Source organism: Callorhinus ursinus, unplaced genomic scaffold, assembly GCF_003265705.2.
Source record: "Callorhinus ursinus isolate GAN/ISIS: 27379988/994484 unplaced genomic scaffold, GSC_fseal_2.0 scaffold15, whole genome shotgun sequence".
Classification (NCBI taxonomy): Eukaryota; Metazoa; Chordata; class Mammalia; order Carnivora; family Otariidae; genus Callorhinus; species Callorhinus ursinus.
Window position 1 is genome coordinate 8061253 of NW_027397077.1, and position 27792 is coordinate 8089044.

The 27792-nt window shown below is 52.7% G+C and overlaps 4 protein-coding genes across 11 annotated transcripts in view; 3 read left to right on the forward strand and 1 right to left on the reverse strand.

Annotated features, from left to right (window-relative positions):
* Positions 1-3299, forward strand: part of DOCK3 (dedicator of cytokinesis 3) — a 525427-nt gene extending 522128 nt beyond the window's left edge. For all 7 annotated transcript variants that reach the window (XM_025885347.2, XM_073901288.1, XM_073901292.1 and 4 more), the window contains one exon: positions 298-3299. In XM_025885347.2, coding sequence (XP_025741132.1) covers positions 298-807 — 510 coding nt within the window. In that variant the 3' untranslated portion in view covers positions 808-3299. The remainder of the gene's footprint in view (positions 1-297) is intronic.
* A 1133-nt stretch (positions 3300-4432) lies between these two features.
* On the forward strand, positions 4433-8144 carry MANF (mesencephalic astrocyte derived neurotrophic factor). The gene is made up of 4 exons (XM_025885348.2): positions 4433-4589; positions 5294-5421; positions 6173-6314; positions 7701-8144. The coding sequence occupies exons 1-4, from the start codon at positions 4505-4507 to the stop codon at positions 7883-7885; spliced, it is 540 nt and encodes a 179-aa protein (XP_025741133.1). The 5' UTR covers positions 4433-4504; the 3' UTR covers positions 7886-8144.
* Positions 8145-10388: 2244 nt separating this feature from the next.
* Positions 10389-13531, forward strand: RBM15B (RNA binding motif protein 15B). The gene has a single exon (XM_025884762.2). It carries the CDS (start codon positions 10489-10491, stop codon positions 13174-13176), a length of 2688 nt encoding a protein of 895 aa, XP_025740547.2. The 5' UTR covers positions 10389-10488; the 3' UTR covers positions 13177-13531.
* Positions 13532-16947: 3416 nt separating this feature from the next.
* The window catches only part of DCAF1 (DDB1 and CUL4 associated factor 1), a 73555-nt gene continuing 62710 nt past the window's right edge, over positions 16948-27792 (reverse strand). For both annotated transcript variants that reach the window (XM_073901299.1, XM_025884761.2), the window contains exons 23-24: positions 22129-22381; positions 16948-17918 (exon numbers count right to left, since the gene is read on the reverse strand). In XM_073901299.1, the coding sequence (XP_073757400.1) occupies positions 17860-17918; positions 22129-22381 (312 nt within the window). In that variant the 3' untranslated portion in view covers positions 16948-17859. The remainder of the gene's footprint in view (positions 17919-22128; positions 22382-27792) is intronic.

The window sequence follows — 27792 nt, forward strand, 5'->3', positions numbered from 1 at the left end:
GGCCATGGTCCCTGGGGTTCTTTCTGCTCTCCCCACTGGCCTGCTGACCCAGCACCCAGAGCCACGGGGTGCAAATGCCTAGCGGCCAGGGCAGGGCCATGTTTTTGCCCACAGAAATGCAGCTGATTCTGGGGCTTCACTGGCTTGCTAGGGGGCCCGGGGAGGGGGGGGGCGGGGCTGGGAGGCGGCCGCCGAAGAGACGGTTGGGTGGGTTGGGTGCCCGGCCCGGTCTTCACACGGAGAGCCGTCCGCCTGTCCGCGGCGGGGGTTCTGACGTGCGCTCCCTTTGCCGTGCAGTCTCCTCTCCACCCTATCCCGGCCTCCCCCACGAGCCCCCAGTCGGGTCTGGACGGCAGCAACTCCACACTGTCGGGCAGTGCCAGCAGCGGCGTGTCCTCCCTGAGCGAGAGTAACTTTGGGCACTCCTCGGAGGCCCCACCCCGAACCGACACCATGGACTCCATGCCCAGCCAGGCCTGGAACGCCGATGAAGATCTCGAGCCACCCTACCTCCCTGTCCACTACAGCCTCTCCGAGTCCGCCGTCCTGGACTCCATCAAGGCCCAGCCATGCCGAAGCCACTCAGCCCCGGGGTGCGTCATCCCTCAGGACCCCATGGACCCGCCTGCGCTGCCGCCCAAGCCCTACCACAGCCGCCTGCCGGCCCTGGAGCACGAGGAGGGCGTGCTGCTACGTGAAGATGCCGACAGGCCTCGGGGCCTGCACCGCAAGGCCTCGCTGCCTCCCGGGAGCGCCAAGGAAGAGCAGGCCCGCCTGGCCTGGGAGCACGGCCGAGGGGAGCAGTGAGGGGCAGGGAGGCGGCCGGGACGCCGCCCGCCGTGACAGCTTGCCCAGCCACTCCAGGTCCGAAAAGCAAGTCTCCCCCACCCCAGGGAGCCGGAGAGGCCCGGCACTGAGGAGAGAGCCACCCCGAGTCTACGTTCTACTGCCGTGAACTCGTGTGTTGCCATGTACAGAGGCCACAGCAGCATGAAGGGTTGTGGCTTCTCTTTTTAGTTCATTTTCTACGTTTCCATTTCTATGGGTTTTCCTTTCTTTCCTTTGTGCAGTAGATGCTTTCTTCCTCCTGCAGTTCCAGACCACGTGGAGCTATACGGAGATATTGCACAGACAGAATTGCTTTGCAGCTTTGCAGGGCCCGGGCGTCAGAGCCCAGGCCCTCCCTGCAGGGCAGAGAGGCACAGAAGAATGGAAATTGCACTAGGGACTTCTTCCGCTGCTGCATGGACAGAAGAGCTCATGGTTGTATTCAGGGATTTGCAAGGACCACGTGGACTACACGTCACAGGTGGACAAGGGAGCTACAAGCCGTTTTGCACAAAAGCCTACCCACCCACCCACTCTTCCGTCCAGGAGTGTGCACCTGAGGGGCTGCTTGGGCCAACCTGCCAGCTCAGGCATGCGACCTAGCCTAACGGCACGCCCAGGTCACACTGCCAGGCTTCCGTGGGTCAGCCCTGCCTCCCACTCTACCTTGGATTTTTCCCTCCATCACTTTTATTTCTGACCATTTGCTCCCTTCCACTCTCTCAACACACCTCATGCCCTGCAGGAGCCCCCCTGGCGAATGGATCTGCAAAGGTTATCTCCTGCCCTCTGGGGTTTGAGTGGGGGTGTGGAGCCAGAGGCCATGGCCACCTTCCTCCCCCGGGGCCCAGGAGGCCAAGTGTTGAGAAGAGCTGGCATAGGAGTGAGGCTGGGGTGTGGCAGGGGCCGGAAATCCTCTGAGCTTTCAGAAGTGGCCAGAATGCCTGTCATCCAGCTCCTGAATCAGGGATTTTCAGCACTACCTCTGAGCAGTGGGGCTGGCTGCCCAGCCAGGCTTCCAGCCCTGAGGACTCGTGGTCAAGTTCAGCAAGGTCCTGGGTAAAGAGGGTAGGAGGGAGCTCCTCCTTTTGGAAGCAGAGAGCCATGCAGGTTGAATTATCCTCTCCCAAGTGGCCAAGTGCCGTCGTCGTCCCCCCTTACCCCCCAGCTCCGCCCCCCCCCCGCCCCGCTCCAGGCCCACAGGGACCACCACTCAGGGTTCGGGGCGGGCAGGAGGCCAGTTTCTCCAGCCTCCCCAGTCTGTTGGGCAGAGCGCAGTGGTGTCTTTACAGGAAACTCTTTCAGGTCAGGGCACTGATTTTCCTCTTGGTTTATTATTGGGGGGATAGGGTGGGGTGGTAATAGTATTTTACCAGGGTGCTTCTAAGTTACTTACAAATAGTCTACAGACAAAATATCTTTCTTTCATTTGCCTGAGTTCACAACTTTGAGGGTCACAAGGCGGCCTTCTCCTTGTTGAGCAGGTGTGTGCTCCCGTGGTTCTCTTCTGCTGGCCACACCCCGCGGCCAGGCCCCAGGCCCTGGACCCCATCCTCTCCCCTACAGTCCCTCTCTCCAAACAGACAAGGCCAGTCAGGGTGTTCTTCTCGTGTACACAAACGCCAGCCTACTGAACAGGAATGCCAGCACGTAGCCTACTGGGAAAGATGGAGGGCCGCATTACCCTCAGGGCATCTGGGGGGTGCTTCTCACCAGTGTGGGTCCTGATACTGTAAGGATGGCTCCAGGCAGAATGGGTCAGTCATGGCAGCCCCAACCTCAGAGAGCAGGCCTGGAGCATCTGGTGTTCACAAGTGTTAGAGGGTCGGGGGCTAGTTCTGGGTATGAGTCTTAGGTAAGGAGGGCATCTTTAGATTTTAGGGCATTTCTGAATTATCAATCCCTGGACCAGGCAGTCATCACATAAGAACATCGACCTTCTCCATCTGGTGGCACAGGATGGTAGGGAGGGGAGTGTGGGTTGGTTTGGCCTTGCCTTTTTAGGCAAGGTGAGCTAGGTTTGTTTTTTCCCTTTCCATTTTCCCTAACTGGATGAAAAGGACATAATCCAAATCCCTTTTGTTGGAGAACGCCAGTCTGAGGGGAAGTGGGAGGCCAGAAATGAGAATCCTCTGAAAAGATTGTCAAATACTGATTTTCATTCTTTCAAGCTTATTTGTAAATACTTATTTGAATGCTGTGTATTTGTACAGGAATTTGAGCAAAAAATGTATAGAGTGTGATGTCCAATTGGTATTCAGCCCTATAAATGTGTTTTTAACCTCTGGCATTCTGTGCTTATTTAAAATAAGACTTCTAACCATTTCTTTTGTGTATTTATGTTTAAAAAAGTGATTTAAAAATGATCTTACCTGTACCAGAAAGCAAAGTTAAAAGAAAAAAAAATTTGTACTAGTGTCCCAAGAGGTATTTTACTGTATATATTGTGGTAGCATGTTCTAAATCCAACAAGTAATGTGAATTTTAGATGTAAATATCTGCCACTTGATTTTTCCCCCCTTCCCCACTCCCTTGACTGCTGTGATGTGAATTAAAGATGAATACCTGATACTGACCCACTGAATTCACTGAATGGGAGCAGCCCAAGTGCCCCTCTCCAACCCTTGTAGCTGGGCTCCAAGCCCTTTAGCCCCATAGGAATCTCTCTGCCCGGAGCACAGAGCCAGCCTTTCCAACGTCCTGCCTTGACACAGGTAGCACCTGAAAGGAGGGCAGCCAAAGAGGAAACCCCCTCCAGTGCCTGTCTGCAGACTGGCACGCCCCTCCCTACTCAGGAGGCGCCCCCGGCAGCCAGGGGTCCCCGGAGCGTCCCCGCCGGAGGCGGCGGGCCTGCCCTTTAGCTCCCCAACGAGGCGGGCCGGCTCGGATCGCACAGCCACAGCGCCTAACCGGGCCAGGCGCTTCCCTGGGGCCTAGGACAGCAGCTCGGAGGGGGGGGGGGGGCTTTCTATGGGAAGTCCTCCAGCCCAGCGTCTGTCCACCCCGGCCGGTGTCCAGTCAGCCCGAACAAGGCGGCCTCCCGCCTAATGCGGACCTTCGGACCTGGTCATCAGGCTTCGCGGGCGCTCCCCAAAGCCGAGGTCCCCCACCCACGGGATCGTTTGAAAAAATGAAAAGGAAAGAAACTTCCCCGGAGCCTGCCCTTTGGGCCGCGGCTGACTCCAGGGCCGCTGGCCTGCGCCACGAGTCGGGACCCCGGGAGGGGAAGTCCGCGGGGTTTTTCGGGCCGGCGTGGGGCCCACAGCAAGGGGTACTCGGGATAATTCAGCACGCGCGAGACTGCGGCCGAACCCCACTCATGTGCGAAGCTTCCGGCTTCAGGCACCGCCGCTGCCCCTACTCAAGATGGCGGCCCAGACCGCTTCCGCCACCCCCGCGGCCGCTTCCTGCCGGACGCCCTGGTTCAATCAGCGGCCGACAACTGTCTAGGACCAAGGGCGGGCGACGCTACCAGCCAATAGGGAAGGGCAGCGTGGAGCTGACCGTCTGGGCTCCGAGGCGCGTGGACCAATAGGAGCGCGGCGTGTGGGAGGGCGCGGGGGCAGCCCGCCAATGAGGAACTACGGCGCGCGGCCGGGACCTGGAGGAAGCGCCGCATCGCAGGCGCGGTTCAGTCGGGCGGCGGCGGCGGCGGCGGCGGAGGCGGCGGTGGAGGATGTGGGCCACGCACGGGCTGGCGGTGGCGCTGGCTCTGAGCGTGCTGCCGGGCGGCCGGACCCTGCGGCCGGGCGACTGCGAAGGTGCGGCGGGGCCGGGGTCCGCTCGCCAAGGCCGGCCTGGCGGCGGCGCTGAACACCGATCCGCCGAGAGGCCGAGGCTGGAACAGGAGGGGGCGGCGGCCGGTCCCAGCGGGGTCCGCCCGAGGAGGGGCAGACGCCGGCTAGGAAACTGGTCCGACAAGAAAAAGTTGGGACTAGATCGTACAGAAAACTTGTCTTGACATTGAGATAACGGCGGAGTTTTTGTCCTTTCCCACCTCTGGGCAGAGGCTCTCCCTGGCTCAGGTCGGGAGCCCCTAGGGCCGGCTGTGAGCACCGCGCCGGGTCCAGTGGGCTTGCGAAGCCGCACCTCGGGGTTCGGTGTTGTATTTGGAAATGAGAAGCATTTGGATCGTTTTTGTCTTCTCTCTCCGGTTTGGCCTCTTATGAGGTCACAGTGAGTCCATCTCAAGGACACGTGTTCAGTCTCGGCTTAAACTTTGTGGAAGGAGCAGGGAGGAGCTGTGTGTGGGTCATTGGGTGATGCTCGTTCCTCGCGTGCCCTTGGGTGTACAGGGGACCCCAGCAACCTGGAGCTGGGTTCGGCCTGTGGGTACCCGAGAAACCCCGGTGATGGAAAAACTCACCTCCGTGTCTCCTATTAAAATTGCTGACGGAGTTCCTTCCTGGTGGACTGGGGTGCAACTTGGTGATTGCTGAGCATCTCCTTTTCCTCTCTTTTCCAGTCTGTATCTCTTATCTGGGAAGATTTTATCAGGACCTCAAAGACAGAGATGTCACATTTTCACCATCCTCTATTGAAAAAGAACTTATAAAATTCTGCCAGGAAGCAAGAGGCAAAGAGAATCGGCTGGTGAGTAGTCTGTTCCCCTCCGTGGCTGGCCCTGCCCACTTGCGTTCAGGAGGTGCACTGTTGTGTCAGTATGCTGGTGTGGGACGCGAGTGCTTTCATGCATCCTGCAGTTAGGATGTTTTTTTCTCATGTTAGTATTGATTAAGCAACTACTGTGTGCTGGGCACTGGGAGGATCAGTGGGGAGAAATAAGTCAGGCAAATGATGCCATGGGATGAGTGTCCTGGAGAAAATGACCATGGTGCTCTGGCAGAGAGGGTGGGCGCTGATTTAGGCAGAATAGTCAAGAATCTCTCTGAGGAAGAGTCATCATTGTTTGGGGGGGGAGGGGGCGGGGAAGAGCATCCCAGGCAGAGGGACCAGCCATTGTGAGCGCAGAGGCGGCCATGTGCAAGGACATAAGAAGACAACAAAGTGGGCACAGGATGGGCTAGGGCCGAATTGAGGACAAGAGCCCTAATGAAATGAGGACTTTGTAGCTTTAATTTCCCTGGCAGTCGCTGGTTTGTTTGTCTCTGTTTAAAGGTCTGAATCCTGGTAACTCGTAAACTTATTTGGAGGCAGTCAGCTCTGGGACCGAGCATGTAATAAGAGCCCGGGGTTTAGACTGACCGAATCTGACTGCCCGTACAGGCAGGGCGTGGGAACAGGAGGCCCTGCCAGAGGGAGAGGTTTTGAGCTGTCAGTGTGTTGCGGAGGAGAAGGCTCTCGAGTGGAACCGCCTGAAGACCATTGTCCTCTCTCGCTGCAGTGCTACTACATCGGGGCCACAGAGGACGCTGCCACTAAAATCATCAACGAGGTGTCCAAGCCCCTGGCCCACCACATCCCTGTGGAGAAGGTCTGTGAGAAGCTCAAGAAGAAGGACAGCCAGATCTGTGAGCTGAAGTATGGTGAGTGTGGCCAGGCCTTACTGACCCACCACGGAGCCTCTGCCCTCAGGCATGCTAGCTGGGGGAGGCGGGGGAGAAACGAGAGCCACGGCGAGTGCGTTCGGTAGCAGGGCCGGTGGTGCCGAGTGCGGGGTCGGGGGGGTACGGATCTGGCAGAAGAGGCCTCACGGAGGAGGTGGCATTCAGCAGACTTTGAAGGCGGTAGAAGATGGGCCAAGCGGAGCTAATGGGAGCACTGCAGGCAGAGGGGATAGGCCGGGGATGATGGGTGCACGGGTCACAGAGGGCCCTGCAGGTTGGTGAAGATTTGGCGTCAGGTCTTCAGTCTGAGTGAAGTTGGGAACATGGTTCGGTTTTGGTTTTGGTTTGTGGAGGGACCGCAGAGAGATTTTTTTTTTTTAAGATTTATTTATTTTAGAGGAAGAGTGTCGGGGGCAGAGGGAGAATGTCGAGCAGGTGCCCCACTGAGCACAGAGCCCGATGCGGGGCTCAGTCCCACGACCCTGAGATCATGACCTGAGCCAAAATCAAGAGTCAGACGCTTAACCAACTGAACCACCCAGCCCCTGGGAACATGGGTTTTTGAGCGGAGAAGGGATGTGGCCTGACTTGGGTTTAATAGGCTCGTCCTGCTGAAGGCCCAGCGATCTTTCTTATTTTGAAGGGAAATAAATGCCTTCAGCAGACAGGCAGGCCGGTCCAGGCGCTTGCGGCATCCTTTTTATCGAACAGAGGAGAAAAGCAGGCCAGGTCCTCCAGGTCAGGACCAGAAATAGTTGTCTTTGTCTATAAAATTTAAACAACACCGACATATTTTATTGTGACTCGAGTGTCCAAGGGCCCGTGTTTGCCCACTTGTGTCAAGGATGCCTAGTCTCCCGAGAGGGACCTGGGACAGGTGCGGTTGGCTCCTGGCCTCTCTGTGCTCACGAGTGGCCACGGGGAGTAAGCTCCTGACCAGGGTCTGTGTTGGGAAATTGGAGCTAGGAGATCTGTCTGTTCTGTCACCCTGGAGCTGTCACTCTACAGTGAGTGACTAGTTGTCAGGGCACCTGGGGGAGTGGGAACCTCATTTCTCCTGTGAGGTTTGTCCTGTAAGAACCACATGGCCTCCGTCCCGGGCCGGGCAGCACTGCATGTCTGGGTGGACGCCGCCAGGGTGAGACCGGCCTTCTGGTGAAGGGGCCTGGGCCCAGTTCCCACAGGTCGGGGCGGTGAGCACTGACACGCACTGCAGGTGTCTGGAAATGTCTGTCCCCCTCCGACCAGTAGGACTGCTTGTTTTAAGGGTTGGGGACGCTGTGCAGGGGTGACCCATCCTGGGACTGGGGGCGGGGGAGGGGGTCTGTGGCCACTCCCACCAGCTCTCCCTGCTCTCTCCTCCAGACAAGCAGATCGACCTGAGCACAGTGGACCTGAAGAAGCTCCGAGTGAAAGAGCTCAAGAAGATCCTCGACGACTGGGGGGAGACGTGCAAAGGCTGTGCAGAGAAGTCCGACTACATCCGGAAGATTAATGAACTGATGCCTAAATATGCTCCCAAGGCAGCCAGTTCACGGACTGACTTGTAGTCTGCCGGACCCCTGCTGCACCTGAGGGGAAAGCAGCTCACCTGCCTCCTCCCCACAGCCTTTTTGTAATTTATTTTTTAGGCGGGCTCCTGACAATGTCAGGTGTGAAGCCTGGAGCTTTCCTGATGATGCTGGCTCTCCAGCGCCCCCCTTGGGGGGGATTCACTTTGTTCTGTTGCTGGTTTACTCTAGGACTTTAAAGTGTGTCTGGGAATTTTTTATTAAAGGAAGAAAATTTCTAGCTGTATTTCAACCCTAATGAAGATCCCACCAGTTTATGCTTTCCAGTTCACAAAGAACTGATATCTTCACATCTGTCCCTCGGTGACCAGGGCTGGAGATGCCAGGGCAGGACACGGGCTGAGGCGTGGGGGGAGGGGGGCTGGTGCAGGAATGGAGGCGAGCCCAGGACGTGGCTGCGCCTGATGCGCCACCCTGAGGAGACTTCAAGTGGAAGTCACAGGAGAGGAGCCGGAGGCTGTGCAGCGTCTTGCAGGGCACGGGGTGGGGGGGTTGGATCTGGTGTACGAGGGAGGGGATTTATCAGGGCTGTGCCTGAGCAGGATGGAGGGTTGATTTAGTGTGGCCTTCTGGGAGGATGACCTCAGTAACTGCCAGTGTTCAGTACCATCACATTTCTAAACATGCTCTTGGCCTGGCTACCTCCACCAACCACTGTCCAGATCTGGCCATCTACTTGGTCATCTGAGTTTGTGGCCTGGTGTCAGTCCCAAGCTTCTGATGCCTAATTGGGGTTTTGTAAGATTTGCAGGGGTTGGTTTATACAAAGTCAGTGAGAGGCTGCCTTTTGCCCTGTTTACCCAAGATAAGTCCAACCGATGAAGTCTCTCGTCCCGAGTCTGGTTTTTCAGTTCCTCTCCGGGGTTGGCTTTGGGAAGCCCAGTTGTCAGCATGAGCTGTGACTTGGTGGAGACCCCTCTGCTTCCTGGGCCTGCCGAGACCACCTGAAGGGAAGGACTAAAGCAGTGCTTTCCAAGGAAGACTTCAGAGCACATCGTTTATGCTGCTAAATTCAGTTTGCCTCCATAGGCCTTGTTACCACCTGCTGTGGCATCCACTAACAGCCAGCACATCTTCAATACCTTGTTTCTAGGAGGGAAGCAAGAAGGTTGAGCTACTTCTCAGGCCAAGACCTCCTTGTTTGGGGGAATTAGGTGGGCTATTAAGATCTGACAAAGTGCAGTGTCCTGAGCCCTGAACAAGTGCTGGGAAAATCCACAGCTGAAGACCGAAGTCTTAGGAGGTGAATGGCCGTGGCCTACAGGCCACATTGAACACAGGCACAGGGAAAACCAACCACTACCGCTGCAGGGCTGACCCCTAAGGTGATCTACCAAGGGTTAACTCATTCTGGAAGTGGAGTTCAGATCAGGCAACGTTACAGGTTTTTCTTTGTTAACAGGTGTTTCTTATAAGAGCTTTCCCCTTGCACCTGCCTCAGCTGCTCCAGGAGGTGCTTTATTTATTGATTGTGAGAGAAGGAACTGGTAGGCTCTTCCCCACCCCCACGGTTTCCTTGCAGAAGCTGAGTCAGTTTTTGCGATGCGTCCAGCAGCTCTCTGGAGAATGAAACCTTCCCAAGGGGGCTTGGGCACCTGGGCAGGATTCTCCCCGCACCTCACCTCTGGAGAAGTCCTGGCCCCGGAGGTGGATAGAAGGGCACTAGTCAGCAAGAGGTAAGCGTGGCAAGCTGTGGTTAACTACTGGGTTTGCCTTCTCTTCGCCCTTGGCTCCGTGGCCCTGCCCTTGCAGCCCACTATCTGCTCGGGAGGCCGCAGCAGAGGGTGGACCCCGTGGCGCCAGGGAGCCTATTCCCACTCAGTAAACGGGCAGGTAGGTTGTTGGCTCGGGTTTCTCTCTGCCTGAACCCAAACGGGCCTCGCCTTTTGCATTCATAGCCCATGGTCGTCGCGGCCTCTCTGGGGACCGCTGCAGGTGCTACCAGAACGCGGAGGATGTCTGCTTTGTGGGGCGTGGGTCCTAGAAGGGGCCTAGGGAGCAGCGTGCTTAGGTTCTCGGGCCTGTCGATCCCGGACCACAGTCGGGAGATGCTGTGGTGGGGATTGGGGAGATGCCACGTAAAGAGACCGCGCTGGGTCAAGACCAGACCAGGGAGCCCGGTGCCCACAGACGCTGCCACTGCCATCCCACGCAACGCGGACCCCCGAGCCGGAAGCGGGAGGCCTAGGGCCTGCAGCCCGCTGGGGTCGGGCACAGTGCTCTCGCGAGGTCCCCGATCTCCGCGTAGCCCGGCCCCTTGGCCGCGCGGTGGCGTCAGAGCTCACTGTCGGGCGGCTCTCGCCTGCCCGCCCCGAGATCACGTGACACGGGGGCGGCGCATTCAGATGACATACGCCCGGCGCGGCTCTCGCCCCGCCCGCTGCGGAGTCACGTGGTAGTCCGGCGCAGCCTGATAACGCGATGCCCAGCCCCTGGGCGCCGCTCCCGCCCCGCCCCGCTGCCACCGCCGCGCCGAGTCCTTTTGTCCAAGATGGCGGCGCCGGGGGCGCTGCCTCCTCGGCCGCCGCCGCCGCCGCTGTGAGGGGCCTGCGGGCCGCCCGCCCGCCCGCCGCGCCGGCGCCATGAAGAGGCAGAGCGAGCGAGACTCGAGCCCGAGCGGGCGCGGCTCGTCATCGTCGGCCAAGCGGCCGCGGGAGCGCGAACGGGAGGCGGAGGCGGGCGGGCGGCGGGCGGCGCACAAGGCCTCGGGCGGCGCCAAGCATCCCGTTCCAGCGCGGGCCCGTGACAAACCCCGCGGTAGCGGGGGCGGCGGGGGTGGGCATCGCGACGGCCGCGGCGCCGGGGACGCAAATCACCGTGCGAGCAGCGGCCGCTCCTCGGGCTCGGGCGCCGGCGGCGGGGGACGCGGCGGCAAGGCCTCCGGGGACCCAGGCGCTTCAGGTGCTTCACCCCGCGCGTCTCCGCTGCCACCACCTCCGCCGCCGCCCGGGGCCGAGCCCGCGGGTCCCGGCTCGTCGGCGGCCGCGCCCGAGTACAAGACGCTGCTCATCAGCAGCCTGAGCCCCGCGCTGCCCGCCGAGCACCTCGAGGACCGGCTCTTCCACCAGTTCAAGCGCTTCGGCGAGATCAGCCTGCGCCTGTCGCACACGCCAGAGCTGGGCCGCGTGGCCTACGTGAACTTCCGGCACCCGCAGGACGCACGCGAGGCCCGCCAGCACGCCCTGGCCCGCCAGCTGCTGCTCTACGACCGGCCGCTCAAGGTGGAGCCCGTGTACCTGCGCGGCGGCGGCGGCGGCGGCGGCGGCGGCGGGAGCAGCCGGCGAAGCAGCAGTAGCAGCGCTGCCGCCTCCACGCCGCCCCCGGGGCCGCCCGCGCCCGCGGACCCGCTCGGCTACCTTCCCTTGCATGGCGGCTACCAGTACAAGCAGCGCTCGCTGTCCCCAGTAGCCGCCCCGCCGCTGCGGGAGCCCCGCGCCCGCCACGCCGCGGCAGCCTTTGCCCTGGATGCTGCCGCGGCCGCCGCGGTGGGGCTATCCCGGGAGCGGGCCCTGGACTACTACGGGCTGTACGACGACCGCGGACGCCCCTACGGCTACCCCGCCGTGTGCGAGGAGGACCTGATGCCCGAGGACGACCAGCGGGCCACGCGAAACCTGTTCATCGGGAACCTGGACCACAGCGTATCTGAGGTGGAGTTGCGGCGGGCCTTTGAGAAGTACGGCATCATTGAGGAGGTGGTCATCAAGAGGCCTGCCCGTGGCCAGGGTGGTGCGTATGCCTTCCTCAAGTTCCAGAACCTAGACATGGCCCACAGGGCTAAGGTGGCCATGTCGGGCCGGGTGATTGGTCGAAACCCCATTAAGATAGGCTACGGCAAGGCCAACCCCACCACTCGCCTCTGGGTGGGCGGCCTGGGACCTAACACCTCACTGGCCGCTCTGGCCCGGGAGTTTGACCGCTTTGGGAGCATTCGGACCATTGATCACGTCAAGGGAGATAGCTTTGCCTACATCCAGTACGAGAGCTTGGATGCAGCTCAGGCCGCCTGTGCAAAAATGAGGGGCTTTCCCTTGGGTGGTCCAGACCGGAGGCTGCGCGTGGATTTTGCCAAAGCAGAGGAGACTCGGTATCCCCAGCAGTACCAGCCCTCACCCCTCCCTGTGCATTATGAGCTGCTCCCCGACGGGTATACTCGGCACCGAAACCTGGATGCAGACCTACGGGTGCGGGATAGGACCCCCCCACACCTCCTGTACTCAGACCGAGACCGGACCTTTTTGGAAGGGGACTGGACCAGCCCTAGTAAAAGCTCTGACCGCCGAAACAGCCTGGAGGGCTACAGCCGGTCCGTGCGCAGCCGGAGTGGGGAGCGCTGGGGAGATGGGGACCGGGGCCTGCCCAAGCCCTGGGAGGAGAGGCGGAAGCGGAGGAGCCTTTCCAGTGAGCGCGGGAGGACAACTCACTCCCCTTACGAGGAACGGAGCAGGACCAAGGGTGGTGGGCAGCAGGTGGACCGGGGCTCTGACCGCACTCCTGAGCGAAGCCGTAAGGAGAACCACTCCAGTGACGGGCCCAAGGAGTCCAGCAGCAACTCCCTCAGCAACAGCAGACATGGGGCTGAGGAGCGGAGCCACCACCACCACCATGAGGCTCCCGACTCTTCCCACGGGAAGAAGACACGAGAGAGCGAGCGCAATCATCGGACCGCTGAGGCTGAGCCCAAGCCTCTGGAAGAGCCAAAACACGAGACCAAAAAGCTCAAGAATCTTTCCGAGTATGCCCAGACGCTGCAGCTGGGTTGGAATGGGCTCCTAGTGTTGAAAAACAGCTGCTTCCCAACATCTATGCACATCCTAGAGGGGGACCAGGGGGTTATCACAGGCCTCCTCAAAGACCACACTTCCGGGAGCAAGCTGACCCAGCTGAAGATCGCCCAGCGTCTGCGACTGGACCAGCCCAAGCTCGACGAGGTCACGCGGCGGATCAAGCAGGGGAGCCCCAATGGCTATGCGGTGCTCCTAGCCACCCAGGCGACCCCCAGCGGGCCTGGCACTGAGGGGATGCCCGCGGTGGAGCCAGGCCTACAGAGGCGGCTTCTCAGGAACCTGGTCTCCTACTTGAAACAGAAGCAGGCGGCGGGGGTGATCAGCCTGCCGGTGGGTGGGTCCAAGGGCAGAGACAGCACGGGCATGCTCTATGCCTTCCCGCCCTGCGACTTTTCACAGCAGTACCTCCAGTCCGCACTGAGGACATTGGGCAAGCTAGAGGAAGAACACATGGTGATAGTTATAGTAAGAGACACCGCCTAGCCCGAGCCTGTTTCCAGCTCCGCATTTGTGTCACAAAAGCAGTTATTTTAAAATCTGACCACCACCTCCTCCCCACATCCTACCCCCTTGGTTTGAATTCTCTGCTGGGTTATTTTGATTCATTTAATGGGGGACCAGAGTCCCGACCCCCCACCAAAACTAAGTTCTTAGATTTTAGGGTTGTGTTTTGTTTTTGTTTTTTGTCTTTTGTTTTAACAGCAATGAGAAAAGGGACTCCTGTCACGTTGATTTCTAGTGTACGAGATACTGTCTGCTGTGTTCTGTATTTTTTTATTTTTTGACTAACTGTATGGAAAGTTGTCAGTAAAGCCTTTGTCAGAGGATGGATTTTTAATCCTGTTCTCCTGGTTTAATCAAATTTTTCCTCAGTAAATGGAAGACTTCCCCACTACACGCATGCAAATGCACTGTCAACTTCCCAGCCCGGGTATAGCTCAGAATCCTGCCGTGTTGGTGGCTCTCAGTCTCTCAGCTCTTTGGGCCCAGTCAGGACTACGTTCACGTTTGTTTTTAGCCTTGGCTGACAGCAAGTTCAGTTTGCCTCTGGACCCTCCCTTGCCTGCCTGAGCAGAGCCCTGAGCCTAAGCTCCATAGCCAGCAGCTTTGGTGGTTTCGGAGTTTTCGTTTTCCTGCCCTGAACGTGTGCGTTCATCTGCTTGAGCTGTAACTGTTGGACAACACGCCTAATCTTGAGGCCTTTTGCAAGCAGGTAGTCTTTAGCAGTTGTGTGGTCTTGTCATGGGGAAGACAAGTACGGTATGGATGCCACAGGGTCTCGGGGTCCCAGATCGATGCAGGCTCCCGCTCTTATTCAGCCTTAATGTGGCTGTTGTGGCAGCCCGGGAGCACCCGGCTGGAGGCAGAGCTGCTGCCTCAGACTCCCAGGGACACCGGAAGCCAAATGCCAGAATGGAGGGTGGTGGGAAGGAGCTTCTTTTGGTTCATTCTTGAAATGTACCCAGCGTTTGTAAATTCTGGTTCTTCCTTGTTTGGGGGCTAATGTATCAGTGGGTGGGGGGCTCTGCCCAGTCACTAGAGCTTTTTGGGGGAAGGACACTGAACCCCTGAAGAATTTTTGCAACACTGCAAGGGAGCACAGTAGAGTAGGAAGATGCTCTTAACTGACGTACCTGTTTCCCAGGTGTGAGGTGAGCGTGTGCCGTGGCCTCCTGCCCTGCTGCTGAGGTGGGACCCCTGGGAGAAAGGTGCTTCTGTGGGGAAATGAAGTCACAGGTGCCAAGGCGCTGGGGCAATGCTAGTCAGAGCCATTCAAGCCCAGCTGGGGAGGGATGTGCAGGCATCCTCCGGCTGGGAGGGAAAGATGGCTTGAAAGAGTAAAATGTTGTCCTCCCTGGTCTCTAGTGAGATCAGAGGGCAAATGAAGCCAGCACCATCGGGGCCTGGGGAGGGAACCCAGTCACACAGCAGTTGTCACCAGAGAACACAGGCCAGATATACTCTTCAGTGTGTGTGTGGCAGTCTGGAGGTCCCAAAAGAGCTGAGGGACAACAGCAGCCTCAGTAAGAGAAATGAGCCAACTGGCCAGGATCTCCAGGTTCTGGTGGCCACGCCACCCTCCTGGCCACAACCCCAGCCCATGCAAGGGAACACAGGTGACAGCTGGGATGCTTTGAGGTAGAGGAGGAAGCTCAGTGTGGACTGCCTGGAGGATACTTGCCTCCGCAGGGAAAGAGGTGGCTTTTTGAGACCTCGGAGATTTAAAATGAACAGGGGAAGGTGCCTGGGGAGATACTGCTCACCGGGCCACAGCGCGTGCTCATGAGAACAAGCACGTTCACAACAGAAAACATGAACAAAGGAAGTGTTAAGTGTGTTTATTTGCCTGTTTGTACTTGAGCTGTGGCCACAACTGCCAGGTGTCTGAGCACGTCTGTGAGGGACTCAGCTGACCACAGCTCCGCCATTCCAGGGTAGCTCGTACTGCCGGAAGCAGGAGTGGGCCTTACTTGTTCAGATCAAATGAGGTAGGGGTGTCTTGAAGGCACAATGCAGGGCTCCCTGCAGTTCGAGAAATGCCTGGGTCACACACAGGCCAGAGTTGCCTTGCCCCATGAAGTTCAAAATTTCTCTGGGCTGTTCTTCGTGGAGTGGGTGCGCAGAACCCAGAATCGTGCACCACCCAGCAGCATTCCCAGATGTAAACCTGCTAGGAAATCTGGTTAGAGAAGACATTTCAACCCTTGCTTTGTCTACTCTTCAGGGATAGCCCCCAAAAGAACCAGAGCCCACCCGCTGTGACTCTCCTCCCGCGCCTCTTCTTTGACCCTCTTCTCAAGCACTTCCTTCCTCTGGCTCTTAAGACAAAGCAGGTTCTGTGAACTCTCAGACCTCGCAGGTCAGGTGGTCAAGGCACCGATTGATTTCAGACTGTCCCAGAGAGAGAACAACTTAACTGCAGGTGTCCAGAGCCTCCACCTGGGGGTTCGGGTCGTGTTTGAGGTGTCGCTTAAAGGCAAAACAAAAAACAAAACAATCTGAGGCAAATTTTGCCTCACTGTTGGTTTGCTAGTATTGTACGTGTTTCTTCTAAGTGACTCATATCTTAAGCCCTGGTATAGTAAGAAAGAGGGCTGATGTCTCCTTAGCCTCTCAGGGCGTGTTGTCAAGTCAACCACAACTCTGCTTCCCTGTCGGAGGTCCCCATCTCCACCCCTGAGACCTGCAGGCCCTCCCAAGAGCTGCCGGCAGAGTTGAGGGAGATGGCCAGCGGCTCAGCAGAGTTCGTGACTAGAAGGGTGTTTTCGTTGACTTTTAACCTGTTTCCTCTTGATGCATCCAGCACCAGCAGTCAAGGCTACTCCGCTGGTTAGGTGTGAGGCATGAAGCAACGTAAGGGCTGAGAGCTCTGCTCTCTAAAGGACCAAGAGGTACGTGTGACACAGGCCCGCCTCAGTGTGTGTGATCAACTGGATGGTGCTCCAAAGCCCAGCAGGGCTTTCCCAGCCCCTGGTGAGTTTTAGCCATCTTGTCTTGTTTACTTCACAACCACATTTGTCCCCTCTTCTCTCGGCAAAGGGAGAAAAGTCTCTAGCTATCTGATACCTACATAGTAGAAACCGAGAAGCTATTATTGGGGCAACTCAAAGGAAGAAACTGTGGTTTCCTATTTATTGTGGGAGGAAAGCAGGGTGAGGTGGGTTAAGTGAAAAGGTCAGAGCATGTGGCACTTTCCCTGGCAGTACCCCAGTTCCACCAACCACAGGCTGATTTTGGAGGCCTGAGCCCTATCTTTACACCTGGCCTGCCCACGCCCCTGCTGCCCCAAAATGTCAAAAGTGAAGAACAGCTCTGGTGCACTATTAACTCTCCCTTGAGGAAACAGTAATGACGGTCACCCAACTAACTATAGAGGTGGCCGCTCCTTAACTCTGCCAGCATGTTCCTCTGAAACTTCCCAGCTCCACCAAATCTGTACTGCAGAGCTGCCTTCTTAAGTCAGAACCTGGGACAGAGAGATGTGTCCACAGCACGCAATGCCCAAACACCGCCTCCACCACCCCAGCGTGGTTCTCGGGCACAGACCAATACTCCCTCGGGGGGAGGGCCACAGACCAAGGTTAGACACTGTGACTAAGCTACTTTTCTCCCCAGAGTGCTTTATTTGGGCAGAATGAGTCTCACCACCATCCTGGACTGCCTCTCTCGGAAGGCGTCTTCTCTACTGGCTGGCTAGAGTTGCAGGGAAAGGGACCACCGCACTTTGGTAAAAGAGAACAGGGAAAGGCCATAAACAAACAAAGACAGACTTGTAGTTTATTTTGTATTTTTTTTTAAATAAATACACTTTACATTAAAGAAAAAGGCCTTTGATTTGTAATTTCCACATTGGGGAGAAGGAAGAAAAAAAATTTTTTGAAAAACTGAATCACAAAGAAAAATAGAGGGAGTGAACTTATATCCTAAGTTCCCTCAACTCCACAAAACCAATATCCACAATGACCTTGCTGCCCCCAAACCATGAAGGTGGGTGAATCTAGGCATTTACTCAGCAAATAAGCACTGCCTTCCTCCCCACCTCTGGCAAGAAGGAAAACAACTTAACCTGACAGCATATGAGGCAACAGAACAGGTTAAAAAATCATATATTATATTTATAATAAAATATTCTTAATCCTTATCAATTTAAGAAACCACGATTTTCCTTTTCATTTAAATACGTATGTAAAAATGCCTCCATATTGTTCTTTAGACATCATTTTCTTCCATAGAAAATGAGGTGCTGGGACAAGAGACCTGGTGGATATAAGTTCATACCCTCAGTTATAAATGCCTGTTTTTTTTTTTTTCTTTTTAAATTTTATAAAAAACTATTTGTTCTTTAAGTAAAGAACGTTATACAAAGAAAATATATTGTGAAATAACCCCAGAGACATGTTTTTTTTCCCCTTGAGGAAAGAGCTGTCCATCCTAGGAGAAGGGGGAAGCAGAATAGGGCCTAACCCCTGTTGTCTTTTTTGTGGTTGTTATTGTTTTAGAAGGACCCTCAGATTCCAGTGAGGCTCTCTAAGCCATAATCCTCTGAATGCAGGGCATGCAGTTCCTTAAAAGATAGCCCTGGGAGAAAGGGAAAGGAAGGTGTTCTCAATTCATCTGACTCAGTTTCTCGCCTGTCAGGAATGTCTTGCACACGGTGATGGCTCCTCACTCATTCAGAGATAAGATGATGTCATCTTCCAAATCAGAGTTGTCAGAGCTATCCGCTGAAAGGGAAGAGGGAGAGACCAGATTACGCACCAGACTTAGAGGAAGCTTTCAGGAAGGATACACCTTTATACACATACATTTATACCTAAGCAAAGTTAATTACCAGTTTCCAGAAAGAAGAAAACACATCAATTAACTCCTTGGAGCTGGCTCTGGAGAATATACTTGTTGGCAACAGTGACCACCCCTGGGACCTGTTCCTGTACCTTTCACAGGGCCTGGATGCAATGCTCTCTGCCTTTGAGAGGTTCTTCCTGACTGGGGGGCCCTAAAAGGACAGGGCAAACCCCTCTGAAACTTCTAAATGGCTGCAAAAGGGGCAGGGCTGAGGGAGAAATGAGTGAGCCTCTGCAGTCCTATGGCCTTATGTCCTTCCAGGACAGGCGCACAGGCCTGCCTGACCGCCCCCGCCGCCCCACACACACACCCAGGGCCACTAAAAAGGCAGGCTGAGCCCAAGCAAGAATGAGATTTCTTTTAAACTCAACAACTCTCTTATCAGAAGACCCCATAAAGGTAGAGACTGTCAACCAAGGATTCTTTCCTCTGAATATAATCAGCAGGGAACAAGTTCCCAAAAAGGTACAGGCCAGCATGTGGTAATACCAGAGAACGAGTACCTAGAAACTCAAGGCCGTAGGCCAGCAGGGAGCAGCTAGAACATCCTGGAAGGGTAGCACCATGTCTCTGGCACAGGAGGAGACCTCCACTGGACCATCTGCCTTCTCAGGCAGTGAACAGACCACATTAACTAACACCTCTGGAAGGATCCACTGAGGAGTGAAACAAGGCAAAAGACCCTTCAAAATGAGATACATCATGTCCAACTGGAGAGAAACATAGTTACCTAGCTCCTAAGGACTCTAGTATTCGCTGAGTGAAGGTAAGGGAAAGGCCTTGGTGCCCCCTTTGACTACAGCTCAGGAAGCTGTGAAACCATTTTAACAAGGTCTCCAGGGAAGTGAGCAGACAGACTGTGAGCCCCCGGGCTGTGGACTTCCCATGCAGAGAGAGACACCAGTGGCTCCATAGCATTCCCCATCAGCCTTTCCCAGACACCTGACAATCGACTCTCAGGAAAGCTGAAGCAAGAACAACCCATGTTCCCAAACCTTCTGTCATTCACTACAATTTCCTTTACGAAGAAAACGGAAGTGGATAAAGGAAAATCAACAAACACACGGCTGTGATACAACAAAGTCCTGAACGTAAACAAGAGAGATGTCTGGAAAAAAACTGCTCCTGGGTCTAAGAGGGCACAAGCGTAGCCGGACTACTGGTGAGGAGCGGGGAGAACAAACACCCGACAAGCTGAGCTGAACAGCCTGGTCAGATTCCTTGCTGCAAGACCTCCAGAAGGAACCGCCAACAGGTAGGCCTGCACAACACAGCGTCCTCGGCCGTGGCAGACCTCCAGAGACTCCCCCAGGGCTCCTGCAATCTAGGATTCACAATGCCAGACCACCTGCCTGAGACCGGGCCACCAGCTGTGCAGCTGCTAAGAGTGCTAACCACTCTGCATCACATGTACAGAGTGTAAGTGCAGCTGGGAGAGGGCGGGGACGCGATCTTCTTTACACAGATAACTGTCGGGCGCAGTGTTTGAGAGAACCTTAAGGGCCTGGGCACAGACTCCCTCTTGGTGGTCCCAGGGCTCCTCTGCTCTCCTTTCCTCAGCCTTTTTGTATCTTCAAGTGTTGAAGAGACGCAATCCCAGACCCTGGTCAGGACCTCTCCTGAGCCCTTTGAGGCAAAGGCAGTCTAGATGTAAATAATCAATCCCCACAATGTTTAACCTGTTGCTCTACAACATACAGGCTTTTGGGGGAGGGAGAACTGACTGGACCAGAGAACACACAAAAAACTTCAGTCAAGGTGTTTTCTCTTCCTAGGGTTGGGGTTCTGCATCTGAAACCAATCACTGGGTCTCTATGGGATCGGGGCCTCACAAAGTTATGGGGGGGCACAGGGGTGTGGTTTTTCTACAGTCTCAGTGACTCTCATCACATCGTAAAAGGTTCCATAAGCTCAGAAAGGTTAAGAGCGAATGCTCTAGATGATTACTGAAGCAAAATACCAGCAAACCAAGGGTACAGAGAACGGCCCCTCAGCCTGCTCTGCTGTACGCTCCTGGAGGCCTCTCTCAAAACAGCGATGCAGGACATGCCACCCATGCCTCCTCCACATCACCACCTCAGTTCTAGAGCCCAAGCTGAAAAGTCCTCAAGTTGTCAACTATTATGGCATTTTCACATCATAAATATTCCTACCAAAATAAAGTGTTATCTCGTTGCTAACAGAATAAAGGTTTTTCCAGTACCTCTAAGGCCTAAAAGAATTTCCTAAACAAGTAAAGGAGGCAGTAATTTTACAGGCCCAATACAAATTTAGTGGCTTTATATTCAAATTAAGAATAAAAAAGTTAGTGCTTAAAAAAAAAAAAGTTGGTGCTACTCTCATACCAGGGTACCAGCACCAGTAGCCCTCCTGGCCTACCTTGTTACTTGGAAGGAAACAGAACTTGTACCCAACATGGCCCTATTCACAGATGACAAAAAGGTCAGTAAAAACTGCCCCTTTACTCTTGATACTGTCATGTGTGCCTCGCCCTTTAATCCCTTTCCTGGCTCTCTGACCATGGCTAGGGACAAGGCCAGTCCTCCTCCAGTGAATCACCTCAACCTCCAAGTATGGAAATTGGTAAGCAGCAGATGACGACATAGAAGGCACGGCCCCTACAGAGCTTCCTCTATATACAACTTTGGCAAGAGGACTTATGTAAGAAAATGTCTCCCCTAAGACAATCCTGCCTTTAATTGGAGGGATAGAAGCACATCTAAGATTTATCCCAAAGAAAATGGATTTGGGTCACTGTGAAATAGAATCTTTTATACATAGGCTTAAATACGTACTGTCACCCAACCTCCGCTACCACACACACACATGTACATGCACATTCCTCCCCCCACCACCAGACACCAATGATTATAAAAACCAAGCAGCTACTATGAAGAGGCCTGGCATAAGTTGGGCCTAGGCCGGCACACAGAATTCCCTGTAAATGAATTTCATGTAAATGTTCTGTATCTGTGCTGTACAATATGGTAACCACACACAGCTACCAAATACTTCAAATGTGGGCAGGAAATGACATGAATTTTTCATTTACATTTTAATGGCCACATGTGGTTAGTGGCTACCATGTTAGGCATCATACCTGCCATAGTTGTGAGCATACTGGCCTGACTGGCTACATGAAAATGGCTGGGTATCTCAGGGATGACTCCCCATCATTTAGCCAGGGTAGCACAAGAACCAGGACCACAGCAAGCAGACGTCTGTCAACAGTGACATACGTCACAGTGATGCTGCTGGACAGATCCTCTTGAAGTGGGCAGAATATAACTGCAGAGCTAAGAGACTCTTAGACCTAGTAACTGGTTTATTCAGGATTCATTAGCACAGTCAGGAGAAAACCTGACTTCAGAAACCTGTCCAAAAGGGAAATTACTAGAAAAATTGGAGCTTGTACTTCATAACTTAGAGGGGGCGAGGAAGACCAAACAAGCCAAAGAGAAACATTTGTGGCCTGGCCTGTAAGAGGGCTTAGGCAAGAGCACACAGGAAAAGACTCCTCCACAAGAGGGCTTTTACTTTGTAACTGTAGAAAGGAGCAGGCACAGCACCCCATAAGCAGCTGCCAAGTCTGGCTCCGCCCCTCAGGAAGAACCACCCTTTGGCCTTCCATTCTAAGGCTAATCCTTCAAAGCAGGAGTCAACAAACTACAGCCCATGGGCCAAACCAAGCCCACCACACATTTTTCTAAGTAAAGTTTTACTTCTAAAACACAGCCACGATCATTAATTTACACCTGGTCTCTGGCTGCTTTGACACTGTCACAGCAAAGCTGAGGAGCTGCAAGAGACCCCATATGGCCCACAAAGTGAAAAATATTTAGCTGTCCAACCTTTACAGAGAAAGTTTGCCAACCTCTATTTTAAAGACGAGGTAACAGCCTTTTAGTAACACAGTCTGGTGAAAGAGGAGAGGATCAGAGATGTGAAACTGCTTTTCCTCAAGGGGCCAGTGATGAATCTACAGATACGGGGCACAGAACCTGGTGGGGCTCGCTTGCCGGCAGAGTGCAGGGAAGGGACCTTCCCCTGGGTGCCAAGGCTCAGCCTCAGGGTCGGCCCTAGACTTACTGTCCCCCAGGATCAGTTCCACTTCCTCGTCTGCATCAGAGTCTTCATCCTCCCCATCCTCTCCCTCCTCTAGAAGGTTTGCGAGCTCCTCGTCAGAGGGAGAAAAGTCATTGTCCCCATCCTCTCCCGCGTTCTCGTTGTTGTCATCCTCCTCCAACTCCGCCTCCAGCAACTGGTCAGTGTCCAGCTCATCTAGGTCATCAGTGTCGTCATCATCTTCATCGTCATCTTCTTCCTCCTGTTCTTCCTCTTCCTGGTAAGAGAGCATGAGGCCCGTTAGGAAAAACACAGAGGCCTAACCCATGTGGGCCACATGGGAAGTCTTTCCCTTCTTCCCAAAGGACAGGGGAGGAAACTGTCACTAAAAAGAGTGGTCATCTAGGTAATCTAATGAAGACAAAGACAGCCACACACATGTTCCCCAAGATACTCAAAGCACCTCTCAGACAAGGATTAGTCTTCACTCCACAAAGGCATTACTGGGCACACAGCCCTTATCCAAGAAAACACACAATTCATTCACAGAGGTCTCAGCCATCGACATTCTAGGTTCCTAAATAACTAATAAACCAAGGGAACTCCTCTCTCTCCTGCATCAACCAAACCAAGTGAAGTCAGTTGGGTCACTGGACAAAAGCTCCTACTGGAATCTAAAAAGCAACGCTTTAACAAGACAGAGAAAGAACACAGCTGCTGAGTCAGCTCCAAAGCCGTTCAAGGTCTTACCCTTGATCTTATAACCAAGGAGGTGGGTAAACCTCTAACAGTGCTATCTTAAGAATCCAGTGATCTAACTGTCCACCAAAACTGACTTTGCAATACAGAACATAAAAGATACCTACATCTTCTGTTACAAGCCACACACGAAAACCCACAAAAAGTGCTAGAGAAACTGTCCTTCCCTCCATTCTTAAGAGATCTTTCCAAAGTCAGGAAAACTACCAGAAAACTAATGAAATACTGGTTCTGGGTATCCTGGGCTTTATAAAGGATACATTCTAGCATCTGCCACAGATTTCAACTTTGTGCTAGAATCCAAGTTGTGTCCTTTCCTGCTTGAAAGGAAACAAAGACACCTCTGTTTTGATAAGGATAACAGGTGTTCCCAAGTAAATGTGACCATCATTCATTTATCCTTCTGCTCAAACGTCAACTGTCAACCTTGCCAGCAGCAAAAGGGCTCTAACTCCTGCAACAATAATATATAAAATTCATTTATCAGCCTAATGAAAGTCAAGAAAGAATAAGCCCAACATACACAGAAAAAAAAAATAAACACATTTTTAAAGTGTTGCTTCATGCCAATCACTTAAAATCCAAATTTTGTGCTTTTTTGGCCACTAGTGTTCATCAGCTATAATATAAACTAGGCTACGCAGTAGAGTAGCCATGCTTTTATAGACTTTTGATAATTCTGGAACCACCCTAGACTTTTTGATATGCTGTTTGACTTCAGACTTTTCAACAATTTCTGGCAGCTATATGGGAAAGACTAACCCCTTTACCCAGTAAACCTAAGGCATGTACAAATGTGTGTACTGTCTAGACCAGAGCTTGCACGTGCTTGTATACGAAAACACACATGACAGCCTGAGGCCACTGTTCCACAGCTTAGGCCACGTTATCTCCTCCACACAGACGGCTACTATGCATTCACCTACTGGAAAGGCGTTGAGAGTGCTTGGAGGCAATAATGACAAACTGAGACACAGACAAGCTCCTTAGCCCCTGTAAGCATATCAGCTCATACAAATGCTGGGAAAAGGGAGAAGGGTCAAAATTCAGGGAAATAATCCAAAGTGCTTACCAGATTACAATTTTTACCTCTTTTTTCCACGCATATTTTTATGGCCTTGACCAAAATTAGTTCTAATCCATTAATAAAGTACCACAGTTAAAAATGAGTACATTAAAGAAAAAAGTATCCAAAGCTCTGTGTTTCTTAAGCCTCTATGGGACAATATTTAAAATTGAAAATGGCATAACTTTATTTTTAATTCTGAAATTAATGCATAGTTACTGATATGCACATTTGGCATTATTTAAAGAGTGGCACAGGAGAATATGCCCAGGTTTTGGGATCAAACACGCCTGGGTTAGAATCCTAGCTCTGCCAATTACATGGCATGTGAACCTGGGCAATTTACATAAATTTTCAATGTCCCATAACTTTTAAAGGTCCACAGCTGAGTATGTAAACAGTTACATGGTTCAAACAGGCATCTATTAGCCAGCAAATTTAGGAAGACCATTCTTTTTCATTTCTAAAAACATCAAAGCCTAGCTGATCCAGGAGAAATGCAAAAAAGCTCCTGAATCAAAAGCAATCCTAGAAAAATAGGTAAATCAGGGTCTGATATTCATCCCAGAAGGCCATGAGGACTTCTGTGACCATGACAAGACAAGGGAAATGAGTAGGAAGGGGAGGCTCTACCTGAATCTCAAGTAAAATACATCACTCCATCATTTAAACTCTATGGTTAATGACCAACGCCGGTTTAACACGTTTTTTGTTACACATGGATATGGCCATAAACTCACTTTCTAAATTTTAAATCTGAAACCTGAATCACGAAACAGGCTCACAAGATCTGTCCAAAATACTGTACAATCTGGGGCGCCTGGGTGGCTCAGTAGGTTAAGCACCCAACTCTTGGTTTCAGCTCAGGTCATGATCTCAGGGTCCTGGGATCAAGCCCTGCATCAGGCTCCAGGCTCAGTGGAGAGGAGTCCGCTTCCCCCTCTCCCTCTGCCCCTCCCTCCACTAGTGATCTCTCCCTCAGATAAATAAAATCTTAAAAAAAAAGGGGGGGGGGAAGAAAGAGAAAGGAAGGAAGGAAGGCAGAAAGACAAGAAAGGAAGCAAGACGAAGGAAGGAAGGAAAGAAAAGAAAGAGAAAACAAAATACTGTAGAATCTAATTCTGTAGCTGAAACCAAAAGAGGGTCCAGGAAGTAATTTTAGGAGCATTCTCGGCTGGTTTAAGTACCTGATTGGTAACATGAGCCCCTCTCTTTCATATCTAAAGATTTAAGGAGTGGTCAAAAGTAGTTTAAAAAAAAAAACACAAAAGAAAAGAAACTAAAAATTATTAATGAAAAAAAATCTTGCTAAAATCCAGAATCATCTTCAACATTTGGGTAAGGTTTTAGATCTAGGAATGTGGCGTTTTAAAAATTCTCTACAACTTTAAGGCCTTGGAAACAGAATCAGAGGGACTCAGGGCCAGGATGTTTTGAACTAATAAATTTTCCTACAGGAAGAATACCCAAACTCTTCTCAATTCCACTGTTAATTTCATGGCTGTCCAAAACCCCAAACCCCTGCTGATTATCAACCCACCCCCCTCCTATACAGAGAAGTCAACTGGCATGAGCTCCCTCAGCTGCCCTCTGGTCCCATCTCCACATCTAAACCTGACTTAACCCTGGTCTGACCAGGAAGCCAGCCCTCCACTCACGCTCGGAGTGGCAGTCCTCTCTGGATCTCATTACCACAGCCAGCCACCTCACCCCCACATCCACCTTCACACTTCTCTCCACTGGCTTCTCATCTTCTCTGAGGAGGGCCAGGTTGCCCAAACCTAACCACCACTTCCTCCATCCACACAGGCTCCACATTGCTTCCAGCTAAACCCTACTCCCAGCTTCCAGGTACCCCGCCACCACTTGCTCACTTATTCCCTCACTCTGTCTTCCTCCAACACTGGACTGTCTGGCTTTTGCCCACACTATTCCACAGGGCAGCGATTAATGGTGTTTGCTCTGGAGCCAGGCTGCTGCCACTGAACTCTACTGATGCAGTAACCGACTTTGGGATGATTTACTTTGCCTCATAGGGTTGCTGTTAGCATTTGAAGGGGAGTGGGGGGAACGTGTATGCATGTATGTATATAATCTCTTTGGAAAGTATCTGGCATATACAAAGTGTTCAACAAAAGTTTGTTGTTCCTGTTACAATGACCACCACCTTCCTAAAGGAACAGGAAGGCCTGGGTGGCCAACCAGGGGGCTTCTCTATGGTGACCGACAACAATCCTGGCCTCCACACTGGGCTCATGTACCTGGTCTCTTGCAGATCTCCTTAGCACAGAGGTTCCTACAACTTTAATTTCTGCCTTCATATTTCCACAAATTCCTAAATCTTTGAACTCTCAGACGACTCTACCCATTCGTACCACAGAAACTTAAAATCTCTTAATTCTAAAACTGAACTCAAAGCACCTTTAAAGCCAGTACCTTTTCTATACTTCTCCCAGTAATCAGGTGAAAATCTCAAACATCTTTCATTTCCCCACTCCTATGGCCTCATATCCAGTTGACTACTGTTTCCCACAAATGTTGGGTCCCCAGGACTCCCTCCTATCCACTCTCATTACACTCACTGAATGCCTTCTCCCTTCTCTTGCTCATCTCCAGTCTCTCTAGCTCTCTATGGTCTTATCCATTCCCAGACCCAAAACCCCAGGAGCTCCATCAACACTGCCCATGTTCCAGAATTACAAAGGGGGGGGGGGTTTGTAATAAATCTCTCTAATGCCAACTTCTGTGAATCTCAATGTCTTGTTAAAGAGGTGATTTAATTCAATCAGTGGCTCCTATTCAGATGTGATCATCAGAAGCACCTGGGAAAAAGTTTTCCAAAATACATATTCCTAAACCACTCCCAGGGTCCAGGCTGAACAGAACCAACCTTTCTAAGTGAAGCTCACACAGGTGGATTTGGTAAGTTTGCCCAGGAACTGTGAAGTACACCCCTAATGAAAAACCTCTGCACAAGATGTCCTCTGAGTACCTTCTGGTTCTAAAGTTCTCCTTTTCTGTAATATACCCTCTATCCACAGACTCCCAGTGACAGAACCAAAAAGGTAATACCAGGTATTCCACTGACCTTCTCTGCTACATCCAACTGTCTTGTTCTCTATGACTTAAACAATTTGATTTTTTAAATTAGTGCAGCATCTGTTTCTAGACCATTCAAAATTCTTCTTGAATAAGAGAAATAGCTTTTAGTCTATCTTATCTTCAAAAATACAACCAACCTCTTGGAAAAGCAAATCTCTGGTCATACTTTAAGAACAGTTAATCTAAAAACTATGATAGCTTTATAAAAATGTAATCAAAACCTGAACCTAGGGATGCCTCAGTTGAGCGTCTGCCTTCAGCTCAGGTCATGATCCCAGGGTCCTGGGTTCAAGCCCCACAGAGGGCTCCCTGCTCCGCAGGGGCTTGCTTCTCCCTCTCCCTGCTGCCCCCCCCCCCCGCTTGTGCTCTCTCTCAAATAAATAAAATCTTAAAAATAAATTAATTAAAAATAAATATAACCTGAGCATACTCTCTTGACAGTTCATTCAACATGTTTATTATAGGTAAACTCCTGCTTCTCCTTCTGACACTTGTTCCTGGTGTTAACAATCATTAAAAGGCTCATTTCAGAGTCATAAACATTTGTATTTTTCTCCTCATGGACAGAATCTAACAGACATTTTAAAAATTTAGGGGGGAGAAAAAGGCCTTTCAGGAATCAATGACCAGGCTTACAGCAGGTGTGTAATCAGTAAAGACTCTTACCATCCGCTTCTAGGCAGTGGAGAACACACAGGAAGCACAGCACACAGTGCGTCCCAGATTCCAAAATGGAGTGGAGAAAAGACAGCATTATTCCC